Raw genomic sequence first — 13,453 nt, forward strand, 5'->3', positions numbered from 1 at the left:
AGAACACTCATCTGCTGTTCAATAGTTTACAGTGTTTTTTCTTCACAGGTACATAGTCAGACCTCCATGACACATTCCCCTCCCCAGTGTGTTTTTTGATTAGCAGTATTGCATGAAAGCTGCCCTGGTCACTGAGTGGCATCCTCTTTGGAATTTATCATCTACTGTCTAATCAGGTTTCTCATCCTGTCAGATATAAGCTATTTATCAGCCTTGGTGTTGGTAAAAAAAACAGCATTCCTGCAGTTTAATAGTGCAGCCTATAGCCTCCAGTCATAGGTACAGTGCTGTCTTTGGCTCAAAACACTACTGACCCTTTTTTCAACCTTGACATGAAACAGTCATGGTGTTTATTACATACAGCGTGTTATAGGCCTGCAGATACATGTTGTTCTACTTTTAACATGTCACATTGTTAATGATGCAATGTTTTTGTTTCATGTTCATGGTCTGTGAAATAGATATAGTGTGACTCCTTACAGCAACATGACAAATCCTGGGTTTGAAGTTTGATCTTGTCTTGACATGAATGTGTTTCTGTCACGTGCTTCATGCTTTGTCACAATCACAAGCAATATTACTATCTGAACAAAGGAACCAATAAAAAATTCTATCAAACACAACATCCAGGCAAGATGTTTTTTTTAATATCTAAACCAAGCTGAGCTGCAGTTCCCTTTTCTCCCTTGTGATACCAAAAATGTGATTTTATGAAAATGATCAAGTAAACCCTCTAATAATTTCATGCTGATTACTGTATTTTGCACTCTGTTGTTTACTCGCATATGAAGTTTTGTTGGCGACGCGTGTTGTGGTTGTTGTGCATTGTCGTCGGCTTTTGTTGGTGGTCTGTAGCTATGCCAGCTGGAAGGGAAGCCAACATAGAGTGTCCTATCTTGTTTGCCACAGAGTGTGAATTGAAGAGTTAGCAAGCTATCTGGACAGAGAGGTGTGAAGAGGAACCCTGCCGGCAGCAACAAACACCACACTTTTCAAAGTTCACAAGGCTGTAAACAATCATGTATCTTCATATCTTGTAAAGTAGCCAGTCTTAAAAAAATAATAAATGGTGAATATGAAAGTTTGGTGAAAAATTGACAATGGTGAGAGAGCAGACAATGAGCGGTCAATGATCTAAGTACTTGCAAAAAGAACACAGTAAAATTTACTTTTTGGTGTCCCAGTGTCAACATAGCCTCAACAGTTTGGTTTCATGTCCTTTTATAAGAAACGGCAAACAAACTCAGTCAGTTACTGCTTTTGCTCCACTTTTACTCTATAAATGAACACATAAATCTTGTTTTTATAACTGAGTTCATGTTCATTTTTTTATATATATATTCTTTATCGACAAACTCTACTACACCATTATTAAACCTCCTACTGAACTCAGAACCCCACAGCCTGTTCCAACTTGTACTAATGTGGACATTGTGTATCCAAGGACCATTTCCTAGAAATCTGGTCCTCCCATTTCTTCCCCTGGCTATGATATCACAGCACAGTCTCCCCTGCCAGCTCTTGCCGACAAATACACACAGTGTCAAAGAGAGGTTCTAAAGGAGAATTAAATCTTACATCGTGCACATTAAAAAGTATACTATAATATAGAGCAGCTGTAAACTTCCTTTGGCAGCAGGCCGGCACTTAATCACAAGCAAATTATCCTTTCAGCACAGCAACCACACACATTGGAATGAAAAATCTGCATGGATGCTTACACTGGCAGATGTCTTTTGATACCTTATACTGTGTCTGAATCACCATTAAAGTCATGTTATGTAAGTCGGTGTAAAATAGTCATGCCATCACCTCTTCTCTTCTTTCCGTCTCTCTCTCTAACTTTCCTTTCCTCTTTTTTTCTGGCTGCAGACTACCTGGCAAAGCACGGCCGTCTCAGTGAACTGGAGGCCAGGAGGAAGTTCTGGCAGATCCTATCGGCGGTGGAGTACTGCCACAATCGTAACATCGTCCACCGGGATCTGAAGGCCGAGAATCTGCTGCTAGACGGCCACATGAACATCAAGATAGCAGGTACTGTAACTAAAAACATTATGTGCAACAAATCACTGCAAGCTACACCAGTGTCATGAAATGGTAATACTTCCTGTCTCCTAGACGACATGGTAATAAACACAGACAAAGAGAAGCTTTACGTTGTATTCACTGTTTCTTATTTCACTTAATACAGATATTTGCTCAGACATTAGTATCAGTAATTTCATGAAAATATTGAAATCAAGATGAAATGATTTAATTTTCTTCTGTTCATTACATTCAATGGTTAAAGCTTTGTATAAAGTAGCAATGGTCTGTTATTCATAACTGTCCTGAAAAGCTATCGGATGGATCAATCACAAATGTAAAAAAAGCCATGTAATTAAGTTGATTGATAAAGGCTAAATAAATGATAATAGAAAAATATTCATGCATTTTACTGGTAGCTAACATCAGACATGAGAGAAAGTAAAATTCCTCCTGATTTGTCCAATTGAAAATGTCATTTTAGTCATGTTGTTATGAAGATATGTTAAAACGTGTCCAGTATTTACTTCATATCAAGAGCACTGACTGCAAAATTGTAGTCCAATATCAATATTTAAAATGACATTTTTATACAATAGCCAGTACTGATGCCAATGTTAATTTCTGGGTCTTTATTTTGTTTTCATTTTCATTTATTCACCCTTTTGTGCCAGGAATATCTTGATTATATGTAATGTCCAAACTTTTAACTAGTGTTGTATATACTGTTGCCAGTGAAGGTGGAATGATTTTGTTTTCAGATACATTCCTCTTTTTATTCCTATTTCTACACATCAGTAATCACCTTTGACCAGGTGCCATGATTAGGCGACACACTGAGTCCCAGTTACAGAATAAATCACGTTGTCACAATCATTTCGTGAGAAGAAGTGAACATTTTTAATTCCAACTATACTGGCAACAGTGTAGGTTATTTCAATTCTTTTAAAGACTTTTGACCATAGATTTCATTGACGGAGCAAATTCAAGCATAGAAATATATGAAAAAGCCTTTAATAAGAGACAACTGAAAAATATCAGCCATTACTGTTGGTGAAACCACATCTTATATCAGTTAATACCAATGTTCAGCCAATACATCAGTGCATCTCTGCTTGGCAGATGACGTGGCAAAAGATTCTCAAGAACCTCTGCTTGTCTCAAAGAGGTGTGGCATTGGTAAAGTCCATGTGACGTACCCTACAGCAGTGGTCCCCAGCCCCCAGTCCCCGGATCATTTGTTACCGGGCTGCAAAGAAAAAAAATTGTGGTTAATATTAAAGCTATATTTTCCATTAGTCTTGTGGAGATTTTATTTTGAAAAGCGACCGTTTCCGCCCTTGCCTCACAACCACTCATGAATCAGTAGTAACACAAGCTAAAGAAATGAGCCAAAAACAAAATTCACTGGAGAACTTTTTAAGGAAGAAACAAAAAAAATGATGAGGCTGCAGAAGGGTCACAGATTGCCTGCAAACAGAAAGATGCATTTAGAAGGAAATATCAGGATTCTTGCCTCAGTACCAGGTTCATCGCAACAGGTGACACACAAGCATCTCGAAACTGCTCTGGCACATCAGTCCATGTTTGAGACAACTTCAAACCTCTGTGCATTCTGGATTAAAGTCAAAGCAGAATATGCGGATATCGCCACTAAAGCCCTGAAAGTCCTTCTTCCGTTTCCAACGGAATCCTGAGTAAACTGGATATATGGAACACACCTGGAGTGTGTGTCTCCCATCAGCCCCAGATGGGACCGTCTAGTTGCAGGGAAACAAGTCCAGGGTTCCACTGATACTGCATTAGGGTGAGTTGATATTATACTGTAGAATCATTGGAATTGCCTGATATACAGTGTAAGTGTTTCAGATCACATGCTCTGAACTGACAAAGGTTTTTGTTATTGGAACCCCCGCACCTCCAAAGAAAATTTTCAAGCATGAAAACGGTCTGTAGTACAAAAAAGGTTGGGGACCACTGCCCTACAGGAAATGACTTGACTCTGGCGTCTCAATCCCGGTAACAATAAGTCGCAAGAGGAACTGTAAACTTATTCATGGACGCACATGATGTCTGGAAGGATTTTAATTGGACCCATTGTCATGACATCAGTGTCGGCGCAGTTCAGAAATGTCTGAACTACCTGTGTGGACCATTTGCACTGTGTTGAAAAGCAGTCAGAGGCTGCTTGTGAGATAACTGTTGGCTGAGGGATGTCATTACAAATGTCTAAATTCTTATCTAAATGTTTGTGCCACATTTTCTGAAGTCGTATCTCAAAGGGGATCAAAAACCTTCCCCTTCTGACCCCCCCCAGCTTTAATCCTGAGGGAGAAACATTAAAGGTGGTGGATGAACAGAAGAATAAGACCCAAAGGCAGAGATTTGAGAATAAGCTGGAGGTCTGTAGTACAAGCTTCAAAGTGTGATTATTAAGCAACTGGCATTTAGAGCTAGCTAGAGAGAATGTCACCCCAGCACTGTGTCCCAGGATGGAGGAGGGGAAGGCTGAGGGGGGGGGGGGGGGGGTTGAAGGTGGCAAGAGGGAAGAGTTTGTGTTTAATTGGAGGAGGGGCAATGATAAAATGGACTGGCTACTTTGGAGACAGGGTGCAGGACGAGGGTATGAAGGATGAATGATAAGCAGAATGTCAGGACCGCTGTTGTGACAGTGGTCTAAGACAGGCCTTGGTTTATCTAAAGCTTCATTCACTGATACTGAAATCTATTGAAGGTGAGCTGATCGCACAAGGACAGCTAAAAATACAAGTGAGAAAAGAATCCAGATGCACACGGTATGAGTGTGTGTTGCTGGAAAAAAAAGTCACCTCGTCCCCGAAGGACTTCATATTACAGACTTCAGATCAAATTGTTGCAGATTAGTTTGATAAATGAAATCTTTGTAGGAGTTGGCTAGACAAGCTTCCAAGTGAGCGCCCAGGTTAGCCTTCAAACACATGACGAACAGTTTTCAGCAGATTTTATTTGTTCTGAAGGTTGAAATTCAAAAATGTGTCCACGAGTGTGCCATCTGCATTATTACTCCCATCCCTCTGTCCACTATTTCTCAGAAGGGTCCAAGATGATAACCTAGAGATGTTATTACCCCAGCAGTAATTTTCACAAACATGTCTGACTCACAGCCAATTGTCTGCTCAGAAGATTAGATTTGAAGCAGGAAAACAATGAACAGAACATTACCTGCTTTGTGATTAGAGAAAGCGTCTTTGGGGAGGACATGAGCATCAGGGTACATTCTATACTTTCTACCAACCACCTGCTCAACACATTTGATAAGGAGAGTTTAGAAGGGTGAATCTTTTAGATGTGTGTTATACAAGAGACAGACGGTCCACGCCACAAAGAAAATCCTTATATTTGTGTTTTTCAATCCAGAAAAGGAACATACATGTCATTTTTGATTAATAAGTTACTAAAGAATAAGTGATTTGATTTGGTTTCCATAATCACCTCATTATTTAAGCATTAGTCTATGTATGCACACCCACTCTGAGAATCATACTTGTTGTTTAGACCTTGGTTTGTTCCTTGATTTTTTTTTTATTTTTTTTTTCACCCAAGTTGCCGTGATGCCTCCCTGTTTTCTAAAGGCCACTTGTGGTCAGTCTGTATGAAGCTTAACCAGGCAGTGGTCAGTCAAAGAAAGGTCATACTCATGGTGGTTGCGAAGTAGAGGGGTGCGGCGGCGGGGGGTGCCCTTCATGTTTTCACTTCAAACCGTCTCTTCACGCTTGAGTTGACAGGAGTCAGGGATGGAGAGAGGAGAGAAAAATAACAAAAACAGAGGAGGAGGAGCTGAAGATCAGCAGAGGCCATGCATGACAACAGTAGGCATGTTCTGTTGTGATTTGAGTTGAAGTTGTATTGGGTACCCGATCCTGATCCAACCTATCTCTCACAGAACACCAGTGTCATGCCATATATTATTTCATATATAGGGTTCTGCTTCATTACATTGAAGTGCAATTGGATTTTTCTTTTCAAGGATAGATAGCATCCACATCCCATCGTAGGTAGTGCATCTGTTAAAGGTGATTCATGCTCAATTAAATGGTTTATCAAGTAAAAAGAATCCAGAGATTAAAGACAAATATGGGAGAAACCATCTCTATTTGCTGTATGGATATAATACACATCTGATACACACTGCTCAGCCAAAAAAGGCCCCTCCTGGATTTAACGGAGCAAACAGCCAGATCCTTCCATTGGATAATTACTGCAGTGGGTAGTATTTTTCATCTGCATCAAGCTCTAACACTACCTGATGCAGTGAGTAGCTTCTCATTTCTTAAAGAACCATCAGTTTGACAGCGAGCATAAAGATTGGACCGTATTTCAGTGGTAAAAAGGTCATGTGGTCTGAGTGATGGGTGCATCAGGATGAGATGAGAGGCCGATGAAGTGATTACTCATCATGCCTGGTGCCTACAGTACAACCCTCAGGTCAGGTCTAGATTCAGTAACATTATGTGTCCATAAAATGAGTTTAGCTGAACCTGAATGTACTGAATGACCAGGCTGGAACACCAGTGGATTTTTTTCATCCCTCGTGGCGCAGACATGTTCCCTAGACGACAATACCAGGATTCATCAGGCTCATATAATGAAAGAGTGGTTCAGGGAGCATGAGACATCATTTTCACACATGGATTGGCCACCACAGACTCCAGACCTGAACTTCATTGGACATTTATTGGATGTGATGGTGAAGACCTAACAAAGTGGTCTGACTCTCCCCTCATCGATACAGGATCTTGGGGAAAAAAAAAACAACAACCTCTGGGCTTATTCTGACATTGCTTAAGCATTATGCATCATGTAATCAAAGCTATAAACTGTGTTCAAAGGGCACTGCACAATTCTCTCACAAAGTCTCTACTGGTAGAATATCAGCCAAAGTTTTTACTTACATATTATTGGTAATGTTTCAAATCGGTGAAGAGGACTCACCTATGGGTTCATGGATTCACTGGATATTATAAATGCGATGGTAGGTGATAGATGAGTTATAAGATATGGGTAATGAGTTCTTTAAACCTCACTCAGATAATGTATGTGTGTAATGTTAGGCTTTCGCCTGGTAAAACAACCTAACATAAACATCGAACATGTGCATGCCATGACAGATGAAGCATCGTAACGAGTATCTCCAAAATGTAGGACTCCAATGAAATCATTCCAAAATCAAGCCACTCACAGGTTGACAGATGTTCTGACCTTTAGCACAAAATAAGGACAAGAAGAAGTGTAACTGACAACAACTAGATGTGAGGAGAGGTGAGATAAGGAGAGATGAAGAGTGAATCCAGGGCACTGCATCCTGAGCTACAGCTCCACCAGCTCTCACACGGTTTTATTGGAAATGACACAGTACCATATTTGACTGCTGCATGCTGCCGCCTCACTGCAGCGTGATGGTACCACTCAAACATCTGCCACATCCACACGTTATACGCCGTTAGCTCGAGTATATTCCACTGTGACATGTTTAGGCTAATATTATGCTAATGTTGTGTGCGGCACACACCCAACTCTCCCCCGACCCCCACCCCTTACTCCACCCCCACCCTTCCTGTTGAGCTGTGAGTGCTGTTAGTAGCCTGCAGCGTGCTGGAGCTTTTGACGTCAACCAGTCTGCTCAGTATTCAGCTCCATGAAATGGGTCACAGCTTCTGACGATAAACCATCTGCACTGCTCTGCTCCACACCGCTCGCATCTCACATCTCACCTTCACAGCAGCATCAGACAGTAAACACACTTGTAATAAACCCCACGGTGCTGCGCCGCTTCACCCTCCACTTTATTTCACCACACCTGCCACTGACTATTCTGCAGTAATAAAAGTCACATAACCATTAGTTCTCTTTCCATTGGAAGTTACACTCTGCAAACCTTGTCAAAACAAATACATATGTGCTTTCCATTGAATGGCCAAAATATTAAGTTCCTTTTATTCATTACCGAGTCACAGATCAGGCTCTAAACTTGATTTTTGATCACCGTCATCTGCTTCCTCAGTGTCAGTGATAAAAGATTATTTGAGTCGGCCCTACTGCTTTTATTTTTTGAATTTGTCTGTTGCATTTTCATACTTTTGGGCTTTTAAAACTGAAAGTGCTTGAAAGTTTTTTTTAACGTCATCAGGCAAAAAATCCACAATCATCTTTCAGCATATTGTAATTTAAGTAGTCTGAGAGAATGTGAGAGCAGCTGAGGGAAGCTGGTGTTTTCAAAGTCTGGTGTTTTTTTCCCCTTGTGATTTCAGCTCCTGCAGGTTTAATTTTAAGACGATACGATTAATATATAAAAACAAAATATTTAGAGCTGCAGGAGCTGAAATCAAGGGGAAAACGCATACCTTCCTTTTACAGCTGTAAGACTAAATTGTAATTACACTAATCTACAAGCAAAACACTTCCAGAATAAAAATAGTGAAACTTGACCAAATTGGGTCACTACTGATGAAAAGTCAAATCAAAAGTGCTAGTTGGTTATAGTTATAAATAAAGTATTGAGTCAAAATTTGTAATTCTATGAATTAATGAGAGAATGGGTTTTACTCAAAAGGAATGTTTGTCTCTGAGCTCCTCCTACCTCAAAACACTTTCTACACATTAGAATACATTAACTTTTCAGATTCTTTTTAATGTAAAATTCATAAATGTGTTGTAAAAATATACATAAACCCAAGTATATATGTAATAACACTATATAATACTGTACTGTGCAAATTATCCAAGGCCAAAATAAGATTTGTTAGTTTTGTAAAGTTCTGATGACCACATATATCCATTTCTCAGTTCCTGTATTAAGATAAAATCTGGATATATGGGAAGTATATACAGCAGTAAAAACAAAAGTTTCAGGGGAAAAAAAAAAGCTTCTATAAACCATAGAGGTAATATTTAATGTGACCTCCCTTTGCACTTAACTTCCCTTTAACACTTTTGTTCAGACAATATGAGATTTATTGTATTAATTTTCCGGTGTTATAGACCAGGTTTCATTCAACACATGTCAGATGTTTCTAATTGTTTGCGCTGCTTTTTGTCACAGGGTCAGCGGACACAGTAAATAGTGACTTTAACCTTTAGAACCCATTTAATTCTGTTCTTTGTGTGTCTTTTAAGGCTGTGCCCATATTCCCTGCATTTTTTTGTGTCTGACAAAAGAGAATGAGAAATAAATGTCTACTCATTTTAACCCTAAAACGATCAAGCACTGCAGCTTTAATACATAAAAATAGTTCTAAGTTGCAGCCCTGCTTTGTTTTTTGTGTGGTCAGTGTTTAGGTTAGTCTCGGATACCGTGTCAGATCATCTAAATGGTCTCGATGCAGAACAGAGTGAAGGAAAAGGGATTGGATTCTGTCTCCTCCACATTCACAGAGTCAGCAGTGTGTGTGTGTGTGTTGTGTGTGTGTGTGTGTGTGTGTGTGTGTGTGTGTGTGTGTGTGTGTGTGTGTGTGTGTGTGTGTGTGAGAGAGAGAACCCACATCACCTCCAGGCCTATTACGTAAGCCAGATTTTTTTTTTTTTTTTTTTTTAATCAGTGTCATTTATTTGTTTTGCGCTGCATTTTTTTCTGTTTATGTAACTGTTTCAAATTATTTAAGAAGGATGAGGATGGAGGGTTAAGTGAATGTTTGCCCCTCTATTTCTCAGGTCCCATGATGTGAATACATTGTACCACGGAGAATGAAGTGAATGAGCTTGAAATCCTAATCCACGTCTAGATTTTCTTGATTAATCATTATGACCACTAAATATTGGGAAATTATGATAAGTACAGGGTTACGGTGTGCGTTTAGAGGCTGATCTTTGATCTAGAGTGAAAGCTGAATAAACCAAATCATTGATGAAAGATGTAATGAAACAAAAACGTAGAAGATGCAACATGATGAAAATAAGATCAACACAAATGTATACCTGTAGTCTCTGAGTTCAGGATGTAAAACATTATTTTTGTATTCAATTCTTCTTTATTGTCTGAATATTTAAAAAATAAATAAATAAATAGATGTAGAACATACAAAACGGTTATGATAAAATGTACTGTATGTCCAACATCAAAATACAATTGAATAAACTTAAGTAAAACAGCAAAACACAGACATTTTATAAGCCTTTCAGCTGGGAATACAGAAAAAAATTCAAGTACAATAGTAATTATTTTATCAGTCTACCCTGATGTGGGGGCCGCATCTGTGTTTTAATATGGTTTGTTTTGCCTGAAGTCAAGTCAGGTCCAAAAACAAAAGAATTTAATTTACGAAGATAGAGTTCAGGAAACAACAACCAGGAAATCCTTGTATCTGAGAACTTCAGTTTCAGTTTTCATGTCATTGATTAATTTTCCACTGATGAGCAAATGCAGGATTAAACATTTCAGCACCGATCGTAAACACCAGCAGCAAGTCTAATAAAACTAAGCTGAGAAGAGGACACAGGATGATTCAGTGGAGAAGGTTGGAGTGAAATTAAGATGGAATTAATCTGCCGACTGGAAGGAAAGTGAGACAAAATAATAGAAAAAACCCAACTTGGCTAAGTAATCACAGCCACACAATTTGGCTCCGTGTGATTTGGCAGAACCCAGATATAGCTTTTATCTGGATTTTAATGAAAGGCAGACATGGGTTTCTCAGCGTTTTTTCAAGTGTGTGTTCAACTTCTCAGTCTTCTCCCGAAGATTAAATCTGACTTTTAATCACTCTGCACACATCGAATCAGAGCACAGTTTTGGATGACCTCATGTCAGCCCCAAAGGGAGGTTACCTCATATGTGGGCTTGTTTCCTCCATGTACAAATATGTGGATTCCATATTATGTCATTATAAAAACCTACAGACCCCAGTGAAACACAAGTCTGATACCATCCATGTGGGTCAGTCTGATCTCCTGTACAGTATCAATGCTGCTGCTAGTGTAGCTTCATCTTTTCACCATGTGCTTTTCACCACTTCTCATTTCACAGAAGCTGTTTCACACCACACGGCCACATACTGTGTCCAAAACCATACATTCATGAAACGGCTTCACAGTTTCACACACTATAATGTTTATAGTAAGCAATACATTTCCTTTCTAACCACACTTGCCTCTTGTGTAGACTTTGGATTCGGGAACTTCTTCCAGCCTGGGGAGCCTCTGGCCACGTGGTGCGGCAGCCCGCCATACGCTGCTCCTGAAGTCTTCGAGGGCCAACAGTATGAGGGCCCACAGCTGGACATCTGGGTAAGGCTTTCTTACCCAGGATTTCTTTCCACTCGTATATTAATTGCATTCACAGAAGTTTAAATACTAGAAACTCTGGACTTTCTTTCACTCATTTCACAGGATGAGATTGTGTAGATCACAGATATTCACTATATTTTTATGTCATATCTTTACCACTATGCATATTTGTGACTGAAAACAACAACCTTAGCTTTATTTAGACCCTGACGCTCTGATTGATGCAGATGTGGTTATGGCCCCAAGCCCTGACTTTTCTCTTTGCATCTTATTTTTTTTCAGAGTATGGGGGTGGTGCTGTATGTTCTGGTGTGCGGTGCATTGCCCTTTGATGGGCCCACTCTTCCTGTGCTCCGACAGAGGGTCCTAGAAGGAAGGTTTCGCATCCCCTACTTCATGACAGAAGGTGAGAGGAGACCATCATATCCTCATATAATGCAAATATCATCATTACTCGTATTCACAAACATGGCATATGATTGCCTGTGAAGGGCAGCGCTGAAGTACTAAACAACTCATGCTTTTGTATTAGAGACCCCTTACTGTTAAATGTTCATTGGCAGACACACTTGTGGCAGCCAGTCATGGAACCATTTCTTTAATGAGAACATTTTACTGTTTTGAAGGGGAAACGGTAGGAAACTCTCCGTCATTGTCATCTGTAATGTATAAGTATGACGTTTAATTAGTCTCAAAAGTCACGCACATAATAGCCAGACGTGATTCAAGCTCACACAGTAGGATCTGCAAGTGGAAGAACGTTCTTGCAATGGGAGGATTTCCACTTGGTGTGCATGCGCCTGGTTTTTGTGTGCGCAGGTTTTGAGACTAATTAAACACCATAATGCCGTCTTCAAAGTGAGTCAGGTTGGCGAACTGTCTCACTGCAGCCCTGCTGTTAGTGGCTATGCTAGCAAGCTGCAGATTAAGTCCAGAGCTGCAGCTGTTTATGTAACCTGGGGAAGAGCCAGTGAAGCCTTCCAGCAGCCTGTCTCTCTGTATGTCTGTGTGACTCATTCCGTCTGTCTCTCTGTGAGACATCGTCCGTCAGTCTCTGATCCTATCTGTTTCTCTGTATCCCATCTGTGGCGATTTCTCCACAGGGGGTGTGGGGAGAGTTTTTTGTTTTGTTCAGGACCTTGAAACAATTAAGACCTAAGGGGAATGTAGGAGTGTAATGTCAGCTCCTGTGGCCAGACTGACATTCAATCTCGCCTCCCCACCCCCAAGTCCAGCCCCTGTTCCCTGAACAAGGAGAACAGAGTGTGCCGTTTCCTTCATACAGAAACAGTCCATCTTCTCTCTGCCTGTTCCTCTCACCGGCCAACGCTGTGGTGCACAGCACAGCCTAGCACCACACAGCAACTCTCACTGTAACATCTTCACAGTGTGAATCATATAACCTCATCTCAAGCCCAGCATGATGCTTGAAAACAGCTTGTTTTGAAAAGAAGTAATGATATAAAACAGAAAAAAGCCAGAAGAGTTTGTGAATGTATGCACAATTTAACTGTTTGGATTTTTTTAAACATAGTTGAGGATGGTTTTTGTTCCATTTTGTGTTGCCCACCAATCACAGCATGTTATGAAACAAGACAGGGTAACATTTTTCAATTAAAATAAAAAATTGCTCCATTTCGATGCTTTTTATAGTTTATAATCTGTTTTGTTTGGTTCCTGTGTCTGTATTCTCATGAGAATAATGGAAAACTACAACAAACCTGCCTCAGTGTCTTTCCAAACAGAGTACAGTTCTTGTCTCTTCTTCACTGGAGGTCTTGGTGCAACTCTACACCACTTGGGACTTGCAAGTGTTAACTGGAAATGTTTCTGTGGTTGAGTCATTGTGGTATAATGAACTGGCTAAAACAGTGTGTCAATCAATCAGCCAGCTATATAGTCATGCATTTGGCCCTTGCATAGTCAAACCCTCCCTGGTGGTTATGAGCTTTAAAAAACAATACACTGAGGTTCAGTTGGTACCACGATGACAGTTGCAACCAATGGAGAATAAGTATGTTTAGTTAAACAAACTGAGCTGAATTGTGTTTTAATTGGTCTGTATTTAAAGCAGGTTGTACATGTTGCTAAGATGCCACAGTATGAGGTAAAGGGGTTGGCTGAACTGCCAGGCAAGAGATAAAAAACATTTGATGCAAGCAGACGTTAG

General features: G+C 40.0%; 1 protein-coding gene across 3 annotated transcripts in view; it reads left to right on the forward strand.

Annotated features, from left to right (window-relative positions):
• The window catches only part of sik2b (salt-inducible kinase 2b), a 58,482-nt gene that overhangs the window by 25,216 nt on the left and 19,813 nt on the right, over positions 1–13,453 (forward strand). For all 3 annotated transcript variants that reach the window (XM_030152824.1, XM_030152825.1, XM_030152826.1), the window contains 3 exons: positions 1,873–2,034; positions 11,159–11,283; positions 11,566–11,689. In XM_030152824.1, coding sequence (XP_030008684.1) covers positions 1,873–2,034; positions 11,159–11,283; positions 11,566–11,689 — 411 coding nt within the window. The remainder of the gene's footprint in view (positions 1–1,872; positions 2,035–11,158; positions 11,284–11,565; positions 11,690–13,453) is intronic.

This window comes from Sphaeramia orbicularis, chromosome 13 (assembly GCF_902148855.1).
Source record: "Sphaeramia orbicularis chromosome 13, fSphaOr1.1, whole genome shotgun sequence".
In the NCBI taxonomy this organism is placed as follows: domain Eukaryota; kingdom Metazoa; phylum Chordata; class Actinopteri; order Kurtiformes; family Apogonidae; genus Sphaeramia; species Sphaeramia orbicularis.